We start from the raw sequence: 23343 nt of genomic DNA on the forward strand, positions 1-23343 counted from the left end.
ATACCAAATTTTTTGTGTTCTCAAATATTGTGTCGCACATTAAAAGGATTACAACTTGCTTTTTTGAACTCTTAAGGACATTGATATCCTCATGCTAAGCATTTCTAGAGAGAATGAGAAGGGCTGGCTTGATCATTCAGGAATGTCACCTTGCAAATTTAAGTGCCCAGTTACCTCAAACCCATAATAAGCTTTTGCGTGTGTGCGGATATAAGAGAAATAGAGGCATTTCCACTGGACTCTGCAGTGACTTTTTGCCATTTTTCTGTTTTTCAGAAGAAGCTCTTTAGTAAGGAGCAAGGTCCACAAATACAACCAGGAAGTAGGATGGAGCACAGGAATTGTACATGACCTTCAGACTCTACTCATGATGCAGAGATTCCAGTATCAATAAAAATGAAGGCAAATGAACCTCCAAAGTTGGCAGGAAGGTGGGAAGATCCCCCAAAATATGTATTCAGACCCTATTTAGAAGTTCCATTTGCTGCTTTAGAAATGACACTGCAAAATAAACAGCTAACTAGCTAATGTAACAGCCCAGTCTCAAACCGTCAGTCAAATTAGCAACTGCAAGATACAGTAATTTTATGACTATTGGATAAATATAAAAAGGCATATTTTGACCCAAATAATACTGCTAGAATTATTTATATGTTTATTGATTTTTACAAAAAACACTTAAAATATATAGCCACATTCACGTTTACAGGTGTGATCTCTTGGAAAAACATCATCTATCAGATCAAGTGCTTATATAAATATTATGAATCCTTTAATTCCTGCTCTCAAAGGAGAATGTCTTGGTTTTGAGAATGCACAGAATGCTCTCACAAATCTCAACTAAGACTAAATCTTAGCTGATCTTAATTGCCACAGTGAAGACTAAGAAGGAGTATTTACATCATCAAGCTTTAGAACTCAAACATCAAACTAGGAATTCAAGACTCCTTATATAGTCAGAGTTTTCAAAGGGTGAGTCACAGTCTCCTATTAGTTATCCATGTCCTCTTAACACCAGATTCATCTAACATAGTAGTGTCCACAAGAAATTACCTCCAAGGACTACATTGAAGCTTTAACGAATAAAAGTTTGTCTTGGGGTTAGAAAAATTAGGAAATATGAATACCATAACAGTACCTGATATAAACAAGACCTAAGTCAGGACAGGCTCTCAAGATGACAATTAGTATCATGGCAAATTAAATTTAATTGGCCTGCACAGGCTACAAAGCACAGAGCTGTACTCAAGGCATACCTTAACAGCAAGAAAACAAGCCCTACTTTGCTTGAGCTCGGACATTTCTGTAGAGCCTACAAAGTTTCACAGACAGAACTTGCAATTTTAGCTGGAGTTTCAAGGCATATCTAACTATATACTTATCTCACAGAGGAAATAATAGCTCATAGCTATTATCACAAAAAGGGCATTTTTAGAATACATCTGCTATTGAGCAAGAGAGAGGTCCTAAAGGTGTTCTTAAAATAATCATTCATAATATTTAATGTGTACATATTAAACTAGGAGTACAGTATTACTACACCTCTATTCTTTCCTTGTTCCTCTAAGCTGTGATTCTTATCTTCAACTTATTTTTCCTGAGCTTCAAGAAATTTGCTCTTATTTATAATTATCAGTTTAGGAAAAAAATGAACTTTTTCTTCCCACTCTAACAAAAAGTAATGCGAATACTGTATAAATAGTAACTAATTTGGCTATCTCACCAATTCTGCCAATGACCTAACACACAAGTAAGAAAGGTTACAAAAGAACACGCTATATTGATAATCTCTTGCCCCCGGAATTGCTTAAATTGCTTTTAATTGGCCAAAAGCTTCAAATATGCTGAGAGGAAAATGTAACCTTTTCCTATTAAGCTTGTTTTGTCCTGTTTAAATGTTAGCGTTAGTTGTTCAGTCAAAATACAAGAGCAGAAGATAAACTGCATAAACTTGCACATAAGATAACCTTACATATAGCAAAGTAAAATAAAAGGTTTATATGAACTGAATCTAGTAGCAGTTTAGCATAGAATTGTTTTCTTAAACAAAGGCATACATGCACGTATGAAGTTAATTCTGAAACCAGGGCTGTAGCTCAGAGCTTTGATCTTGGAGGCTAAACAAGGAATGACCTGGTTCCACAGTTACATGGATCAACAATATGCAGTAATTCAGAGTCCTATCAACAGGTGAACCTGGACTGTGCATGGGACACCTGACTGGAGCATATATGACCTTAATCTTTCATGTACTGTGGGCAAATTTGATTGCTAGCACAGTTTAGACTCTAATCTGTTCTAAATCCTTTCAGATTGCTAAAGAGCACCTAGGAAATGTTGCCATTCCCCATGCTCTAGCAGGAATACTTACCGTTCCCAAAACATATGCTGGACTGGACAGCCAGCAAGAAAGGGCTTAAAAAATACCTTTTTTGGCCACTCTGCTCTAATAAAATTGAGAACAAGCTCTGAGCTGTGAGAATCTGAAATGTTTTTCCAGCAATGAGAAATTTAAACTACATAAAATAATTTTAACAAAAATTATTTTAAAAAGAGATATAAACCTTTTATTTAGAACTAAGTACTTGAAAGCAACCACAAGCATACTTTGGTGTTACCCGCCAGAAATGGCTGATAAGGAATGGCAACCATGATTTACTTTTGGCTGAGAACTAGAAAAGGGAAACCATAGAGTGTGTTTCAAGGTTCATGTTGACAGTTAAGGAGCTGAGGGAGCAATGGAAGTGAGGTCAAAAGTTCTGAAAAGCGTACAGATGTCTTTAACAGCCCTACACTTAAGAATATGTAGCAAATAGTAGCAGTTTGTCTAATCAAGAAAAATCTGACCTGATATTCTTCTTTCAGTGCCTTGAATTCATCTTCCATTCTAACATTTGTTTGTGTTATTCGCTGAAGCAACTTCTCCACATGTTGTAGAGAGCTGAGAATTGCCTTATTAATAAAAATAAAAAATATATTGAGTACATTTATGAAGTTTTAAAAGATTATGTTATTTAATGTTTAAAACACATTTATTTTTTCAATACAACACAGAGCTCAAGCATGAAATTTTCACCCATCTGCAGGATGAGTTTTTTTTTTTTTTATTAAAGACTCACTGAAAGTGGATCACGCCTAACAGTCTTACAAATAGAACTGATGTGACTAACAGCTAATTACTATATTGTAATTTTTAAGCAGAATAAGATCTAAGAGAACTATCAAAAATGAGTTAGTGTGTTTCACAGGTGGTATAGATTTAAAAACTCAAAAGATGTTGCCATTAATAAAGCTTGTTATAGTTAGCTAAAAATGTAGTGGAGATTAAAGGTATTTTATATTAAGCAATATCAAAGATCTATCTCAAGTCTAAGACATCAGAGGTAATCTAGCCAAGCCAGTCTCTATTCCTTACAGACCAGATCAGCAGTTACTAAAGAAGAATCTTCACAGGAGCAGAACTGAGTGGGAAAAATAGCCTTAAACAGGTTTAGTTGTTTCAGAATATATTGAGACACAAAAAAATTATTTAAACAAGTTACCTTCATATACTTAAATACCTTTCAAAATTATGTATTTTTGGTATTATCATTTATGCAGACACAGCCACCTAATGAAATTATTTTCGGCATACTTTCATCGTGAGAGAAATAATGTTTGTCTATCATTTTTCTTTGAAGTCTCAAATTACTTTTAGATCAGTTTTACTGCTAAAAAACCTGAAGCACAGAAATGTGAAATGAGTTGGCCACTGTCATCTGGCAAGTCAGTAGCACAGTCAGTTACATCCTTTGTGTCCAGTACCGTGTTCATTTAGCTAGACAGGATTGCTTCCCTGCATACAATTAATTGTAAATAGACTATCACAGATAATATACTCAGTCTCCGTCCAACAGCTACTGAAGCTAAAAACTTCACTTAATCCAGATAAGCTTTTAGATCTGTCATGCAAAAATACAAACATTGTAAGCCTAGCTCTTGGAGAAAACTAGTAGTAAATGTCTACGTTAGTCCACTCCTCAGATTTCCACCAAAACATCTATGTAATAAGAAAATCATATTAAAGAAAAAACATAAACATGGACAATACTAGTCCTTTGCCTAGGCAATACATATGACATAACACACGAACAAGGCAACGAGCATCTCTGCAAGAATGCTCTTAGCACATCCAGAGTTGTGGGAGTAGGGAAGATGACTGACCATGTAGCTCATTTTTTTCTAATGTTTAATGGCAAGTATTTTTCAAAAGCAAATTCAACACACGAACAGACTTAAGGACTGGAATAGTGCTGCTGCATTAGCCTTTAATGACTGTTCAGCGGGTACACATGCAAGCTGCTGCTCCTGTCCCTCCCTCAGAACAAGCACGATAACAGTTCCCTGCCACGTTTGATTTAATGACCTGCAGAATGTAAATTCTGCAACTTCCTTGCCATATGATTGATATGATTCCAATTTTGCCCGTTTTAAATACCCATAAACTGTTGGGTACCAGAATGCAGAACAGCAGGAATATTATGCAAATCTTATTGCTTATTCATATTGAATAGACAAGTGAACAATTATTTTCATGGGTATGCCAAGGTTCTAACATCTGAATTCAAAGAAAAAAAAAGTTAAGACTTGTAATACAACGTTAAAAATGTAATTTGCTCTGCTAATTCACTTTTTCAAAACTGAGTAAAGATCTCATCTGCGTTGTTATTAAATTGTGCCTGAAAAGTAAAAACAAAAAAAAAAGTGAATGTAACAGCTTAGTTTGATCACTTAATAGTCTTATATGTAATACATAGAATATAAATTCTTAAGCATTTTTAAATACCAAAGCTATATTAACAACTCACCAGCTTTTCTTCTTTAATGTGAGCATTTTCTTCTTGAAGTTTTTTACTAAATTCCATCTCCTTAAAAAAATAAGGCACATGAAACAGTATGACAGACATTTAAAATTACTCCATATTTTCTTTAGTAATATTGTATTGGTGGAAAATTGTGCATCATCACCTGCAGACTATTTAAAGAATTTAAAGCATTTTTGAAATTGTTTTCTTATATTATGTTTATAGTATATTTACTATCATTGAAGAGGTAAACACTCTTGGAAATTTTATCATACAGTATATGCAATTAGGAGAAAAGAAGCACTAATGTGTACATGTTACAAATCATTGCCACAACATTCTCTAGATGAGCAATAGAATATTAAGCAAAAATTTAATTTCTTAAATATTAAAATACCATTCTGATTTTTTGTTGTAGTGCTTGAAACTCTTTTTCCTTGGCTGCAAGATTGATGTTTTCTTCTCCCACCCTGTACTGAGAAGTGACCTTGGACCTTATCAAGTCTGTAGTTACTTTCTTCAGTTCCTTAACACAGGAAGCACATATAAATAGTTCATCCAGTATAGGCATTACAATTCAAAACAAAGACAAATCTTTTAAACTATCTTGAGTCATGTCCTACTTTTAAATAACACATGGAAACACCAGAATAAATTAAACAGAGGAACCAAAATTCATAAAAATGATTAGCTACCCTTTAAGCTGCCAAATGTGGCTAAAAGTTTATTTTTAGCAGGAAAATATTATTGTGATAATTTTACCCCATTTGAAGTATTTCTGAATAAAATAATTACAATTTCTTTTCTATTATTATTATGTACAAATAACAGCGTCTATTTCAATATTTTCGCTTCCTAGGAGTATATTAGAAGCGAGCATTGAATTACATGGTAATTGATAATGGTAAGAACATTAACATATACAATAGAAATAAAGTACCTATAAGAACTGTTGCATATGTTCACGTGAATCAGGAGGGAAAAAAAAAAAAAGGAAGAAAAGTGAATATCTGGCAAAAACAGGAACTGGCCATAAATTTGGAGGATCTTTGCTTTCCCCAAAACATTAATTACTTAATCTCAGGAGAATGCTAAATTAATTTTATACTAGAGACTTGTACAACATGATTTTTCATTTAAAATATGCCTTTGATTTTACAGTCTTTATAATCTCTTAAATATCCTGCTTCTTTTTGGTATCTGTTTTCTAACCAGTTTATTCCAAGATCCTAGTGCAGTGAATAAACAGCAAACGCTTTGATCTCATTAAATTACAACTTATAGTTCCTGGAGTCATAAATATTGTGCCCTTTTCTCCCTTACCCCTCCCATTCTAGTACAAGGTAGTCTGTTTAATATCGCTCTCTCCTTGAGCGCTCTGACGTTTACTCAGACAAATAGCAGAGGTTATGAATGCTGTTCACAGATAGCATCAAGAATTCTTCATGATGCCATAGTGGTGAACCAAGCATTCAGAATGGTAATAGTTTTATCTAACAAGTAAGTTTGGTCTGTTTAACTTTTCTTCACAAAACTGGAATTCCATCTTATCACACAGACCAATGGTTTAACTGTTCTGGACAAAATCATATAGCAGTACAGAAGAAAAAGGAAGATTAGGTTGTAACTGAAATTCACAAATACAAAGTTACACAGCAAATACAAATATAGATACTACTTCAAAATCAATCATTTTTACTAACATGATTTCTCAAATATTTTAGTCATAAATAAATCTAAAATTATCAAGCAGGAACTACATATAATCTCCGAGTCAATTAGACAATTCAAACTACATTTTCGGTCTGCAGTGTTCAGTTATCTCACAGGGCTTTTTCCCCTCTTTGCAATAAAAAAAACATAATAGTTACCCTAATTTTACTAGATTCCTCTAGTAAAAGAAATCAAGAGAGTTTCTTCATTTAAATGGAAGAAGGTGCAAGCAGTTTGACTTTGTAGAAGTGAAAAAATGCACAGTGCCATCCCCTACTGAGATCTAGATTCATGATATGGAAGAGACAGTTAATAAACTCTGTATGCTATATGAGCAGGTGCAAGAGCCTCCTATGGATCTGATATTACATATTTACCAAAACTCAGAGTTTAGTGCCATGCACAAGCACTTTACTACTTATTTTGCATCATGCCCATGAGGTAGGAAAGATGACTTTTTTCTTGCATACAGCAGGTGGACATGTATAATCCATCAGCTAGAAGTCCCAACTGTGGTGGTCTACTAAAGTTGTCAGAAGGAAAACAAACAGACAACAAAACAAATAAAAAGAACCAACACAGATCAAAAATAACAGGACAGTTTTCTAAGTGCTATCTAGCTGTAAAAACATATTTTATAAATGTGTAAAATAGCCCAAGTTTCTGCTTCTCTTCTGTCAGCTTTCTGCCATTAATAAAGATCAGTGGTGGTACATAAAACCTTATAAATTCAATGGAATCTGGAAAATAATTTTATAACTTTGCCAGGAAATGCTAAAGAAGCTAGCTAAGACTTTAGAGCTTTTTTTGATTTTCATAGCAGCCAACACTCAGGAAAACACTGTAGAAATGCTTCAAGCCAGCATATATCAAGAGCGGCACTGAAAGAAACAGTCCTACTCTTTTCCTTTTGCCAGTTGCTCTAAACTAAAACTCACTTGCTTTCTAGTCAAATTTAGTTTTGATCAATACAAAATTCTCCTTCTACTCTCCCTGTGGGCCACAGAAATGTGTGTGCCAGCACAGAATGGTAGTTTAGGACTAGAAACCGCTGCCAAGGCAGGTAGATGCATCTGCTTCCCAAGACACTGCTGGTGGCTTACACAAGCTTAAAGGGAGCCAAAATAACCACAAGACTTTCCCCTGTCCCCCCTTCCTGCTCTTGCTAGATTGGTGCGACTCTCCAGGATAGTTTCAGGGCTTAATCAGCATAGCCATTCTTTAAAGGTTTGTTTCATTGTGTTGTTTTCCTTGGCCAGGTTTCAAGTGGAGCATTTTATAGTGCATGAAAAAAAATCCTATCCTATCTAATATGTAAAAGCTCAAATCCTAAAATAAACCTTACTGAAAGTGATATTATGCTAGAGAGTCTGTTAAGCCAGGCTATCATAACTAGACTTGTAAGGAGGCCATGTCAAGAACAAACCACATCCTCTTTCTGTAATATTTCTTTCCACAAATCCCTAAAGACAAATCCTGCAAAGAATAGACCCCTGTTTAACCCAGGTCCTACTGCCATGCACTCTGAATACCCCCATCCCATACTTGTAATTTCATCAAGTTTGGAGATTGGCTTACTTGTATCCATAAATGCTAAATTGCATTCAGTAACTTCATATTCCCATTAAGAACAAAGGTGTGAAATCACCTAAAGTAATGGCTGTGATAAGAGCCTGACAGCCAAAGATTTTAGTATTGAGGACAGTCATTCCTACTCCAACTTTGAGATCAATACCTACGGAAAGAAAAATAGTTTGCACCCACAAGTTGCTAGATCTAGTAGAGGTCAGTCTGGTCTCCAAGATCAAAGATACAACTTGCAAAGTAATCCCAATTTGTGCTGCAGATGCAGGAACTTCTCTGAGCTTCACAAAGAGCAAAAATAACGTGATAATCTCGCTTCCAAACTCTTCTAAATATCAGAGTTTTCCAGTTACTTTGCATTTCTTACAGGTTCCCTCAGCTCTACAACTGATACATTCCCTAACATGGGAGTGGCAGGAGCCTTGAGATGATTTTTGCAACAGTTGGACTAAGTACAGGACAACCATAAGGATATTAAATTAGCTCTGGGCATTTCTTACTGGATGGAAGCAGGTCTTTTCTCTTTCCTTATGAATTGACACAAAAGATTGGTCCACACCCCTAGCAAACAGAATTTGTCTTAACCAAGCAGCTCTGCATGAGGAGTGCATTGCCCCATTACATAACTTACCAGAAACAATTAAACTGTTGAACTGGAAAAACTGTTGCTGGAAAAAAAGAATTATCATTCCTACTGCATTGTTTACCTTTTAACTCTATTTTCACAGAAATTCTACAGTTAAAGGAAAAATGTTTGTCATTCTGTTATATATTATATACAATTTTATTTACAACACAATGCTTACAAACAAGCAAATCTAGCACTTTTTGCGGAATAAGGCTTTCCCACTGTCAAGTTCTACAGCACCACATGTATGCTAAAGGTTAAGGAATTAAATCCCGGTTCAGTTTTCCGCACACATTTGTAATGAGACAGACAAATACTAAACATCCAGTAAGAAATTCACACAGCCAAGATAAAGGCATTTCCTGGTGAACTGAGAAAGTCAGATTAAGTTTCAGCTGGCCCCTTCTTCTGCTTATCTAACAGTACTTTATCGAAAATTTATCACCCACAACCTTACAAATCAATATTACAGCTGAAAAAAATGGATCAAGCAATATGTTTGATTACTGGAATACACAAATCATTATCAGTTTATCTTGCCCATATTTATTACACTAAAATTTAATAATGAAAACAATTCTTAAACATTTTTCTTTTCAGACCTTGCTAATTATATCCCCTCAGAGAGCTCTAAGACTTAATTTCTTTAACCACAATCATTAAATTTATTGCGATACTTAAACATCTCTAAAATTCTTGAGTTTGCATATTCAAAATATATCACAGTAAAGATATCCTGTATTTTAGGAGATTATCCCTTCTAGTCACATGCCAGTTAGAATTCCTTTAAAAAAAAGGAAAAACAAATAGGAAGCTGAAGAGGTATATAAGAATTCCTAGGTTCCAGAAACTCTTCAGAGCTACTCAGTGTTTGATGGGTGTTTATCTGAAATATCTGCCCATGAAAAGGAAGTGTAAGACCATTTTAGCCATTCATTTTATTAGGAAAAACACTGCATGCACAACTTGTATTAATACTTCACTAACCGGTAGAAGTCCCAGAAAAGCCCATCTACACATTTAGAAATGCATACTATACTTACTTCCTTCAAATTAATTATTTCTGTCTCTTGTCTTTTATTCACTGATGTTAATTTCTTATTAAGTTGTATTGCTTCCTGTACTTTAAATAAAAATTAAAAAGTCAACATATTCTTTCACCTTTGAACATACATTTACAACTGCAATGTATTTGTATAATACAATTTAACATCTTCATACAAAAGCAAAGAAAAACTGGATTGAAAATGTCTTAACTGCTCCGTGTTCCGTGATACTATGGGACTATCAGATCTATCAGATATTGATAGATCCCCTATGCCATATCTCATATTTTGTTTTAAATTATTCCTAAAGGAAGATAGAAATATCCTTTTGAGCAGGAAAATAATCTTTTCATTGACTTCATACAGGCCAAAATTTCACCTGAAAATTTTGGGAAATTTTACAGTGAAAACCTGAAGAAATATACTAGTTACTATACTTTTCTAGGTACCTTTATATGATAGTACATTGTGGGGGAAAAGAAAAAACCCCACCACACGACCCACCACACAACCCACCTATTTGCAATCACTGATAAATATACATAGAAGCATGACAATAATTTACTTCAAACAGTATGAATATTGGGAGTAAATGTTACTTTTTCATGAAATTTCAAATAGAATTTTCCATATTGGATTCATGTTGGAAAGAGCTTTTCCATAAGAGGCAAAAAATAATGCACAAGGTTTTCTGTTTATTTTTTCCCTAATATTGAACATTATTCTATTTCCAAAAATTTGAATACAAGAAATAAAGTACCTAAACACCAGAAATGTCTGTTTATACTAGTTTATTAAAACTAGAAAAAGCTAGATGGTTTCAGGCAGAAAAAAGTATTTGAACTTCGGTATTTGAAGATTTTTTTTGAACAATCCCTTCTTCCTTTCTTTAAAAATAATATAACCTATATGGACATATTCTATAAGCATAGAAAACAATAAACAGAAGTCCATGTTTCACACATGCACTGGTATGCACTGGCATAAAATGTATAAGTTATGTAAAACAAATTTTGCTCCCATTTTTGGGTGCAGAGTTACTTTTTACGTGAGACTTTCATTATATGATGCATTAGCTTTATTACTTTACAGATTAAAACACACATGCATATATACATATAATTAAAGTGAAGATCAAAGTATGTGGAATCATTTCTGTATGTTAGTAGATTTTTCCATAATTTTGTTAAGTTATAACACACAAAATGGGACAAGACACAGATTTTTAATGCCTGAATACCTCATTTATTTGGAAGGTAGGTAACAATCGTAACTGAATCAAGTTATTCATACAGCTTTCTTTACTGATCTGGTTTTTAGATGTTCTATTACTACACAAATGAAATTTCATTAATGTTTTCTGCTCATTTTTCTTGGCATCAAAGCTAGTTTAGAGAGCATCTATCCTCTATTATATTTGCTAATGCATTTCTTTCATCCCCTCGTGTGAGCTATCGTAATTTTTTATGTGGATGGATGATGAATGCACCAGAAAATTGATTAAAAGCAAGCACAACACTTCTTTGAGAAGATGGGGGTCTGCTGAAGGATCCTTGTAAGCAAATCAGTTCCTCAGTATAATCTAGTATGGTCACTAAACTAGCTCTATTAGTTTAATAGCAATGAGCAGAAGAGACATGCAAACTATCCTGCTTAACATGGTACTGCTGTAAAAAGAACTACTACCAAAGCAACCTACTCACTACCACTCAGATATAGAAATAGTCAGTTGATATATTTCATGGGTGGCACTGACAGCTACTATTTTTGAACTCTGTCAAGTGCCTTCAACCCAGCCTTGAAGCAAAATAAAGCAAAAAACTTTTGGAGAACATTGAAGACATACATACCACTGTGCTCTAATTTTCCATGAATCCCTTTCACAACTCCAAACTGATGTGCAATAGTAGCATAACACTTCTCAACTTCATTTAGTTTCTTATGATGCTCCCCTTTTGCTGTTAAGTGCATCTGTAATTTTTGATCCTGTTTGGAACAGAAAAAAAGCACCTGCTTATTAACAAAGTAGCAAGCACAAATGCTTATTCTAACAGCATAAGCATTCTCCAAATGCTTTTCAATTCCATGCTGTTCAAAACAGAAATGATTAAGGGATTGGAGCACCTGTCATAGGAGGAGAGGCAGAGGGAGCTGGGGATGTTTTGCCTGGAGAAGGCCCAGAGAGATCCCAACAAAGTGTATAAACATCTGACAGTGGGGCAGTAAAGACTCCTCTCAGTGGTATTCAGGGACAGGAGGAGAGCGAAAGGGCACAAACTGTAATACAGGAAACCACATTTAAACATAAGTTTTTTTGTTTTTAATACTTAGAGTGGCCAAGCACTGGTACAGCCTATGAGAGGGTCTTCAACCTTAGAGATGCACATAACCCAACTAGACGTGGCCCTACACCTTGCTTTGAGCAAGGGAGTTAGACTAGATGATCCCCAGAGGTTCCTGCCAACCTCAACCATTTCATGATTTTCAAGTATTACATTGGGAAAAGACACTTAGGAGAAAAATCTATACACTTGAGACACCTAGAGAAAATAATTTCAACATACTTGCTAAGAACAGAAGCACCTTTACTGCTTCTAAAGAGCAGCCTGCACTTCAAGTTAAATACAGATTAATACCACATGCTTCACAGAATATGCAAGTAATATTTTAATGAACCACTATGATTTCCACTGCAGTATCAACAAGCAGGTGTAATAATTCAAAATATGATGAATTCAGTTCAAATTTAAGATTACGTATTTGCAGTTTTGCAATTACTGTTGTAAAAATCTAACACTTCTGTTAATTTCTTGGCCCAAATAATATCTTTTTGCAAAGAATGCCATGGAGTAATTAATTAAAATTGACCTAAATCACATTAATTTTACCAATAACTTGTTTTGTGAGAAAGTGATTTTTATAAAAAAAATCACATATTTACAGGAAACTATATTCAATATATGTCACATTTTTTGGTATCCTCCTTCCTATGCACCAGGTCCCTTTTCTGTTCTTTATTTTTTTTTACGAGAGCTTTATATGTACACTACTTGAACAACTTTTTAATCAATTTCCTTTAAACAGAGTGGTTAATTTAACCCCTCAGAAAAAGATATTCGTTTATTTGACATGTAGTCTATTTCTAATCTTCAGTAGAGCAACAAAGCAATTAAAATGAATTGGGCCAAACCGATTTGTGTGTGCAAATTCAACAGTTACACAAGGATGAGTCTGGCCTAGGCTGGCTTCTGTAAAGCTCCCTTCTCATACAGTAACAATGGCAATACATGTCCAAGCATCAGAGGATAATAAAAGCTCAAAGTAATCAAAAGAAATGACCAACATAAGACTAGCAAAACAGGATATACAATACAAATTTCTCATGTTTTATAAGGTATGAAATTAAACACATTACAGCAAATGGAAAGTCATAACGGAAGCACTAGTAAAGAAGCACCACCACTTACAGGATCACTGCTAGAAACATAAGCTATGAATTTTCATATACTTTCTCTTTTCCCTAATTGTAAGCAAAATGTTGAAGAACTGTGCTTAACTAATGCTATGATGTGGCTTTTAAAGCCAAAAAATGCAAAATTTATGTCACTCAGTCATTCATGGGTATAATCTAGTTACTGATGAGCAAACAAATGCTACTAATGAGTCATGGCAAAACATTTTTATTGCATTTATATGCATTTTTCTTAGTATTCTTCTAATTTATTTCTTAAGCACATCAGCATCCCTCTGTCTTTCTCACAAGAAAAGTGAATTTTGCTTTGTTTTTGCCCCAGGACTCTTTCCAAGGAGAGGAGGAATTGGCCCACTGTGTCCCCAAAACTTCGAAGTTTACCTCATACCTAACTGGGATTTTTGATGTCAAGCCATACATCAGGCTTAGTGTGCAGTAAAACAAAAGCAGTTTGGTTGGCCTTGTGACATACTTCCCAAGCATATGAATCTTCTGCTCACAAAAAGAGATCTTAAAACATTCTTCCACCGCACACAATAAAGCAACACCAGGAGATAGATACTGCACTGCAGGCTAGGGAGGGAATGACCCAGGAGCAAGACCCACGGAATCTGGCTTCTCCTTCCTCGTGTCTGATATTGCAAGAAAAGGAATTATTGCGCTGCCCTTCACCAGCAATAAAGATAAGCTGGGATGAGGAGTGGAACTGATTGTGGCCATATGGTTTGTCGAGGCACAATGATTTTGGGTGGAACTAGATCAGGGAAATAGTTCAGGGTCAGGTAGGTGACTGGAAGGAATTACTCATATCTGAAAAATATTCTGGAAATTGAGTCACTAGTTGAAACAATGCAGTGAAACAGAAGGTGGTAACTGGGAGGTGAAAGTGTCAGTGACACAAAGGGGTTTTTCTGGCATGGAGACCTGAGGCAAGAGCAACAAAAATCACGCACAAAGCTGCCACTTGTAAACTTTCAAAATAGAAGAACTGTTCCTATTGTAGCTGAAACAGGTCTCACCACTTTCCCCTTCAAAATCATTACCTTTCATTTATATTGTAACGCTTCATTCACACTGCTGTGTGCTGCTGTAGATAACAATTACAGGTAAATTCAAAGAAAAAATGTGAAAAGGAAATAAAAATCTTATTCTTTGATTAAGAACAAATTAATTTTTACAGTGACATAACTGTTTCCACAGATTCATTTTCCATTTCATTTGCTAGATACGTCTATTTCACAGAACTAAACAGTGGCAGGGAATCCCCTGGGGGAGCATCCTTTCTCTTCACTCTCTGCTCTGTTATAACATCCGTGGCAAGTTCTGTCTAGGTCACCTAGCACTCTCACAGATGGATCCTGGACACAGGTCAGGACACTTGCTACCAAGACCACCTGGAACATCTGAATGCAGTTTCCTTCTTTTGAAAAGGGACAGATTTTAATGGGCCTGGGCACTTTTGCGTCACTTTCAACAAAATGCCCAAGAAATATTAATTTACCAATATAAATACAATCAGCAAGTGAAACTATTCTAATTATTACGTCTTCACACATGTATTCACCCTACCTATTTTAGTCATTCTGAGCATCCATATTAGTATGAGTATCTGGCAGATGCCAACGCCAATGCCTCCCCACTGACTACACAGACTTTACACTCCAAAAATCACTCCTTTGGACTACATCCAAGTTTCTGTCTCCAAAATAACCAACACCAGCCTCAGTCTTACTCTGAGACTTCCTCTTGCACTTTAGCACCACAGTATACTTTTAAGGTTTAGGTACTGCAAGCAGAAATGGAATGGAGAAGAGAAATGCTTTCTTACTTTTTCAGACATGCCCAGGATTAGACAATGCAGGTTGACAGGGGAATGCATGAACAGGTGAAAAATTTATATTCCTACTTAATATCATTTTTTATTTATACTTTCAGAGCATTCTCTATATTGTATCACCTCCCAAGAAACCAATAAAGAAGGAAATCCCGCCAAGACTCTCTTCCTCCAACTCTACTTCAGCGGCAAGAAAGGGAGGCCACACAGAAGCCACTTCCAAGGCTGTTCTGTCCCACAGCTAGCTTGGCAACAAGCATCTCATTCGCCTTCAGACTGTGTAAGAGGTGGCATACGCAGCCAGGTTATCAGGGCTTTCATAATGGAAACAATAGGGGAAAACACAGGAACAAGCAGTCCTTCATTTCCTTGCCCTTCATATAGCTTTCAATATGAATGAAAAATCCTGACTATTTCATACTTCTAGCAAACTTTCATCAGATGTATTATAATAGCTAAAATAAGGTGTATATGCGGTATGAGCATTGCAAATGCTAGATTCAAAGAATGGAAGAAAAAGAGAAAAAAAACCCTAGCAAAGCACTGTGCCAAGGGGTCATACTCAGCTCCTGAGCAGATACAAGGCTGCTATAGTGACTAGCAGGGTTTCCAGGGTACCAGAGACAAAAACTGTACATTTCCCTGCTGTCAAGACACCAGCCAGAGCAAAATCTAATCTCTCTTTAGCAAGCTTAAAATTGGAATAGAAATGGATCTCAAATGTATGAATTGCAAATTTCCTCCAGTTAAATATTCAAAAGTAAAATGAGAGATGACGCTGGCTGTTACTACTTAAGTTAAAAACTATTTTGATCTCCAAAACATACCTTTGATCTCAGTGCAGATACTCAAGTAAAAGTCTGTAGAATTTGACCCAGTCTAAAACTGTATTAAGCTGCTACATAAGCTGGAAGAATCAACTTCTAAATTCTTCATTCTTTTGTTTTCATCATCTCCTATGAGAGCATCCAGCATAAACATGGCCATGCCATAGGTGTTAAATATAGTGGTGCCACAACTAAAACAGAACTTCTAATACTCTGCCCCCATTTAATACCATTTTAAATAATCATGCAAAGTCACAGTAATCCAGCCTTTTCAAAGTATTATAATACTAAATTATTTAAAAATTGATAAACATAAAGTGGCAAGCTACTTAAATAGTACAGACATATTTCTAATGTATATAAAAGGTGTTTCAATTTTAATATTTTTCATATGGAAACCAGTCCTTGCAAATTATTAATAGGTACTATGTGAAATTATATGTAAGTTCAATGATTTGTTTAATTTATGTTTTAGATTAGATATATTTTAACAACAAATACAAGTTAAAAAGTGAAGTAAGACAAAACACATTTTATGTTGCCTTTGATCTTTAACTTGTAGCCTTATCTCCCAGGTCAGAGGGCACATTATTCAATTTCACCATATTTTGTGTAAAACCACTGTAGCGTTAAAGATGACTTTCAGTACAAATGCCATGGTACTTAAAGCTAAACTGGACGCCAGTTTTTTGAGCTTCTTAATTAAAATCACAGTTTATAATGGTCTGACAATATTATCTTTATTCTTTCCAGTTGAGCAGCAGCAGAATTTTCACAGCATTTATTCAATCAAGCTTAGCAGTGTTTCTGCAGCTCACTCTCACTTCCTAAAACAGACAACAGGGTTCAGAGTGGCTAAGCTGTCACTCTGTACAAATTTATTCTCAGTGTCAAAGGGAGTAAGAGGTACCGAATGAAATCTAAACTGTTCAGGGGAACTGATGCTAAGAAGTAATTCTGCAGAGACGAGGGGAAAGGATAAAAGAGGAAATATTACAGTCTTTCTCAAAAACAAACTAACAAAAAACAATCCCTTAGTTGTCTCTCTTGCTTCTTAAGAATGAATATGTTCAAACCTATTAGTATAAGGGTAATATAATTCCACTGTTCAATATCACAGTTTATAAAAAAAAATCTTCACTTCAATCTATAAAGCAAACAAAAGGTACCAGTTAAGAACCACTACAATTTAGGAGAGGGGGGGGGAAAAAAAAAAAAGTGATAAACAGCAGCTATCAGAGTCTAAAATATAAAAAATATTGTATTGACAGGTTTTTGTTTGTTTGTTTGAAGATTCAGAACATATGCCAGCTCTTTGGTTTATTTGTAATAATTAAAACTCATTATTTAAGTTACTGTTGGTTAGCATTTGCATTATACTCTAAGCTGGTATTCTACTGTCATAAAACCCGTTATTTATTACTTTTATTCATTTCTTACCATTTCATTCAATTTCTTTTGTAAAGTGTATTTTGAAATCTGTAAAACAACAAAAAAAGCTGTTAATTAAATTGTAACTACATTTTTCTGAGGGCTTTTGTTGGTATTCTCATACCTATGGCTTACTTCCATTTATTGCTAATCCAGCACAGTAATAGTATTTTCAAATTAATGATTACTTATTAGACTCTATAAATTTGACTTTATGTCATATTCAATGTTCAAAGTTCAAATATTCACTTCAAATGTTCAGTGTTCAAAGACTTGTTCTCTAATGGCAAACCAACTTCTAGAGTCATTTAGAATGGTTGTATATAAAAACTTTTATGACCATTTTGCATACTTTTGCATGACCGACATTTACAATTAACATAAAATCCTGATGAAAGGACATCCCCAAAAATAGAGAATTAAAACTATATTGGTATGAGTTTTCTTCATCATAACAAGGAAATGTGGAAAAAAAATACATCAATAGTAGAAATACTTTTAAAGTTAGAGTGTAAACTGACTTGTAACAAACAAGAAATTTAGAATTCTCAGTCTTTTCAAAGAAAATGGAACACAAACAAAGAGTATCTTTCTAATAGAAAATTCTTCTTTAAATCTGAAGCTGCAATGAATCATAACCATATTGTTTTCATTGAAGTTAACTCACTTTTGGACAAGGAGAAAAATAATTAGAAGTTGGTAATACCTGAGAACTGACACCACATTACAATACTAATTATCTTATGTTCTGAGCATGTCTTTGCCATCCTACTTTTTTAGTATCTCAAACTCTGCCTTAAAAAAAAAAAAAAAATACTATTAGCTATATTCCTACTGGTACTCTTGAAAAAATATAAACTGGAGGTTTTCCTTCATTTCAAATGCTGTTAAACAGCCATGAGGGGTTCTCCAGTGTCATTCAACAAGATAAAATACCATACAGAAATAGCACCAAGTGCCACTACAGTAAATTGTGTGTTTGTCCCACAGAATTTTACTTTAACTGACAAAGAGATATTTGCAAGCCACAGGCTAAGAGAAAAATAGAGAAACCTCCTTGGGAAACAAAAGCAAGAAAAATAATATAAAACACAGATAGCTTTTAAGGCCAATGTGAATACTGGCTTATTTAGGAGTCTAAAATTGGAGTTTCCAGGCAAGGTGAGAAGTGTCTTTAAATCCAGAAAAGGAAATAAAGAAAGAGGAAGACCATGGAAATGAAGACAAACAATCACATTTGATTTAGACTTTCACTGACTTTAGAGAAACTTTAGAGAAATGGCTATATTAAAATTAGTGAACATTGAGGAATAGAATAGAAACCCAGGGGTGTAGGTAAGGCGCACATGTACTAGAAAGGTGAAATGAGAAGGACTTAATTGATCTCTCAAAAAACAACTATTTTCTCACCAGTGAAAAATCAAACCATGACATCTGCCTTCCAAGTAAAGTTACACAGTAATGGTTCACCTGTAACGCCTTTAATGCTTCCTTCAGTCCATCAGTTTCTTTTTCTTTTGTTTCTATAGCAAGTTGATATTTTCCCTGTCAACAAAAGCAACACATAATTGTTTGTTTTCAATACTTAGGACTGCACAGTAAAATTTAGATTTTCCTTTCTGGGAGAGAAGCCTGACAAAAGCTAGATTTTTATATATATATATATAAAACATATATATATATATATATATATATATATATATATATATGTTTAGTCTAGGACAAGGATATTATTACATTGGGTAAATCCATTTTTTATCTGCTGTCACAGGACTTTCATGGAACCAGTTTCCTTTCTTTTTAAGCTGAGATTGAACAGTATTCTGATATCATTAAATTATTAAATATACACAGATTTGTGCATATACATACACACACGTGCTGGTGTAAGAGTGTGTATACATAACAAAAAACACATGAAAGTAAATAAAAGACTTCAATGGAATTAGATCAGGTAAAAAACTCAGGTAATAAAAGAAGAAAGCAGGGAATACTCTGGGAAAAACACACTAATCAACTATTTATGGCATTTTCTTTCTAAACTACTACAGGTGTGCAAACTCCATCAACAGTCACAGTGAGTCAGAAAAAAAATGTATAAAAATGTAAATGAGAGCAAAATTTGCTCTTTAAATGCAAATTTTGCCCTAAAAGATAACATTTTCCTCCCCACACTCAGTACTGGAAATACTATTGGATTCAGTGGAAGCATCTAGAGGTTTAAAAATAAAATAAAAAAAAATTAAAAAAAAAAAAAAAAAAAACACACACAACCTTCGACTCAATACCGATCATTAAAAATCCAAACAAGGACTCATAGGCAGGTCAGGATAGACAGGCTGGATGTTTTAAGAACAAACTTAAATAGTTTTAAAATGAAATCTTCACTAGACGTGATAAATATAGCAAATTATTTTACATCAATATTTTAAATCAACACTAAGAAGCAGTTTCATTTAAGTGTTCAGTAAGTTACTGTGTGAATTTTTCTGATGTACAAAGCATTCACTCTTACTTAAGAGTCGCTCAGAAATTTAAGTGAGACAAGAGAAGGCACATGGAGATATTCACTGGCTTGTCTCCTGATTCAGAACACACCTCTATTATAACCTCTGCAAAGCCTGTTTTTGGAACAGGAAGCAGCAGCTCAGCCTGTTATAGAAACTCAGATGGTTAAAAAATAGAATTAAATCATACTCAAGACATTTAGGCTTTAGAATGTGGTACTTTGGTTTAGTTAAGCTCCTCATGAAATCAGCTCAGCTAAACCAATGCACGACCAATTAAAATTGGTTTTACTAAGCCAGTTATTTCCATTTTTGGTTAACTAGCACACAGAAAAGGCTGTGACTGTTCCAAAAATCCCCAAGTGAAGTGCAATTTTGCAGAGCTTCAATATAAAACTATCAAAAAGCACTTATTCTCCAAACATTTTAGCGCTAGCAGATTTTAAAATGACATCTCACAAACAACTAGAACTAAGCTATAAGCAAACCATTACACAAGTAATTATAATACTATATTTTATATAAAAAAAGAACAATAATGCTGTTACAAATGCTATGACAAATATTAAGTGTTACAAACAGTACCTTTTCTTCTTCCATGGCAAACACCCTTGCCTGCAACTTTATTGTCATAAAAGAATTAAAACAAATCAATATACGGGATTAATTTCATTCATACAACTTGACAAGACAATATAGTTACAATGTCCCGCATAGATCTATAGTTTAAAAAAAAAAAAAAAAAAAAAACTATAACCAACATCAGTCTTACACATCAAGTTAGTTTCTTTCCTCAAGACAAACAAGAAAATTTCGTCACTTGCTAATCTTTTTGCATGATAGTACAACTGCTGATGCTGCATCAACAATAAAATCCTTCATCACCACTTGCAAGAACAATCTCAGCTTCTAAGACTGCTCTTTAGCAAGTTCTTTCAACATTTGTATATCATTTGTTGATTACATATTATAGATAAAAGCACAACCTTGATTTTATAGACTGAAACACATTTTAAAGTATTAATTTCTATACAAGAGATATACTGTGGGTTATGAGGCTAAATTTGCAGAAAACATGCTATCGTAGAGAAAGGAGAAAAAAAGAAAAAAAATATAGAAGCATTAGCATCTTGCCCAAGAACTCTGTGCTTAGAAATTAGTAGTAAAAGAGATGATTCCAAGGATGACTGGGTTACCTATTAGGTCTATATATTCTATCATTTTATGATAGTATATATTTTATGATAGAATATATATGAAACAGAAAAGGACTTTAATATCAACTGTTGCTATCATAAAAATGTCATGTCAAGCCTGGGGGTCCTTATTTTGCTACCTGTTTTTTAAAGACTGCCACAGCTTCTTTGTTTTGTTGATGCAACATGTCTGTCTGATGCTGCAGAGCTTCCTGCTCATGGGAAATAACAGGAACATCTTTTAAATAGCATTCGTAGTGCAAATCTTACATATAGTGTTTAAACAGAAGATAGTTACTTAACTGATTATGTCCTTTAAAAGCAAAGACTGAAGACTATAGAGACATTTGTTTACTGATAATCATCTTTCTGTTAGCAGTTCCTCTCGTAATTTATAATGGTTTTATAATGAAATTTATAAATTTAAATTTATAGTATTTATAATTTATAATTCTCTGATCTGGAATTAAGATTGGTTGTTGCTGGGACAAACAAATTGGTTGTTGCTCGGTTGCTCCAAAACAAACTCTCACCCATTCTACCAAGCTGCAGAAGCAATACAACACTCTTCCCATCTAAAGACAGCAACCCCAATACAGTTCCAGAGTTAAATAGAATTTTAATTTTCATCTCAACTTTAAAAATACAACCAATTAATGATCTGCTATTCCGTTTTCAGTTGAATTCTAGTCATTTAACATACTAACTGAAAGAGCTGAAGGCAAACAGAAAATGTCAAGTGTAAGATTTTTTTTTTAAATTATTCTGCTGCCTAGCTACACTCCTACTTATAAAAAATACAAGAATGTTAGATGTACAATTTTTTAATCTTCATTCCATACGATAATAATCTGATACTACTATCCATAAATTGGCAGTTTAAGATCCCCAAGCATTCTACCTGATCCTACACAAAATTTACATAAATAAGTGATGTCATATGGAATATATCTTTACAAGATCAGCTTTTGAAGTTCTGGACACTAGCAAATGTTACATGAAGCAAATAAAGAGGGTCTGCCATTGAGCTGTCTCAAAATATAGACGTGCCTTCAGCTACATTAAACATCACAATGTTATAATAAATATACTTACTGTGTTTGTGTATGTATTTTCTCCATTCATTCTATTTTACTCAACCTAGCATTTTTGCAAGCAGCAACAATACTAATAAAATTAAGACAGAGATTTGCATCTAAAATCATGGTATTAAACCAGAGACTTGGCTTAAATCATATCCTTATTTGAAATTAGTTCGCCAGATGTACGATATAGTGTATACCAAATCAGAGAAATCTTGGTTGAAAGGAATCTATGAAGAAGAATACAACAGAAACTTTTTTTTTTTTAAACCCAAGATGAGAAGTTACTACTTACTGAACTACTGTTGAGGTCAATGGGATTCTGCATTCAGAAAGAATTAGATCACAAATTCAATTTAAATGTCACACTTAGCATTTTCATTAACTTGGCTCAGCAAAACTGGAAAATCCTACTAGCTTGTTCCTTTCAAGTTTCACACCTCTGTGTATGTGCTTACATGAAGTTACTAAAATCTGACTCTCATTGTTTACTTTAGGTTTGCCATGTGCTTAGGTTAAATGCAGAGTACAGAAAAAAAATACAGTCCATCTGACTTGAAGTCACATTTTTATTAACAGGAAATTATATTGTTAAGATCTCAGAAAAAATAGGAATCATTTCCTTTAAATTTCCATTATCGAGAATGACCACAATGCTAGATTAAAAAAAAACAGTGTTGTAAATTAAAAGCACTGTTGCTTCTACAAATGTGTTTCCTGTTTTTGTGTGCACATATATTCCAGAAAAAAGCACATAGTTAGGATTATTAATTTAAGACGATTAGGATTAACTCCAAGAAGAAACAGTCTTTCTTTACTATCAAGATGTTAAAAATCGAAAGATCAAGGATAGAACTGAAGTTGTTATATTTTATGATCACAGGAAAAAACAGTGAAGCCTTTTATCTTGTGACCTAGGTTATATGTTTGACAGTTTTAGGAAAAGGAATGGATTTCCTATGATAGCATAACCTAAGAAGCCCTAGACCTAAAAAGAACATTAGATTCATTTTACTAAAAACTTAATTCTGATCAATTAAACAACTTTAGGGTAGGAATTACCTGTAACTTACTGGCTAAAATTGATTCAGAACCCCTTCTACCCCTCAAACACATTACAAGTAAAGCTGTTGTTTGTACCACTGCACTGGTACTAGCGCTTGCCAAAGCCAAGGAGAG

The 23343-nt window shown here is 34.1% G+C and overlaps 1 protein-coding gene across 1 annotated transcript in view; it reads right to left on the bottom strand.

Annotated features, from left to right (window-relative positions):
• Positions 1–23343, bottom strand: part of CCDC73 (coiled-coil domain containing 73) — a 44152-nt gene that overhangs the window by 15035 nt on the left and 5774 nt on the right. The window contains exons 3-11 of the mRNA XM_088525899.1: positions 21223–21294; positions 20472–20507; positions 18850–18924; positions 17389–17427; positions 11666–11801; positions 9813–9892; positions 5242–5370; positions 4848–4907; positions 2848–2952 (exon numbers count right to left, since the gene is read on the bottom strand). Coding sequence (XP_088382025.1) covers positions 2848–2952; positions 4848–4907; positions 5242–5370; positions 9813–9892; positions 11666–11801; positions 17389–17427; positions 18850–18924; positions 20472–20507; positions 21223–21294 — 732 coding nt within the window. The remainder of the gene's footprint in view (positions 1–2847; positions 2953–4847; positions 4908–5241; positions 5371–9812; positions 9893–11665; positions 11802–17388; positions 17428–18849; positions 18925–20471; positions 20508–21222; positions 21295–23343) is intronic.

The sequence above is a fragment of the Tinamus guttatus genome, unplaced genomic scaffold, assembly GCF_059628265.1.
Source record: "Tinamus guttatus ecotype Peru unplaced genomic scaffold, ASM5962826v1 Tinamus_guttatus_pri_ptg000240l, whole genome shotgun sequence".
NCBI classification, from domain to species: domain Eukaryota; kingdom Metazoa; phylum Chordata; class Aves; order Tinamiformes; family Tinamidae; genus Tinamus; species Tinamus guttatus.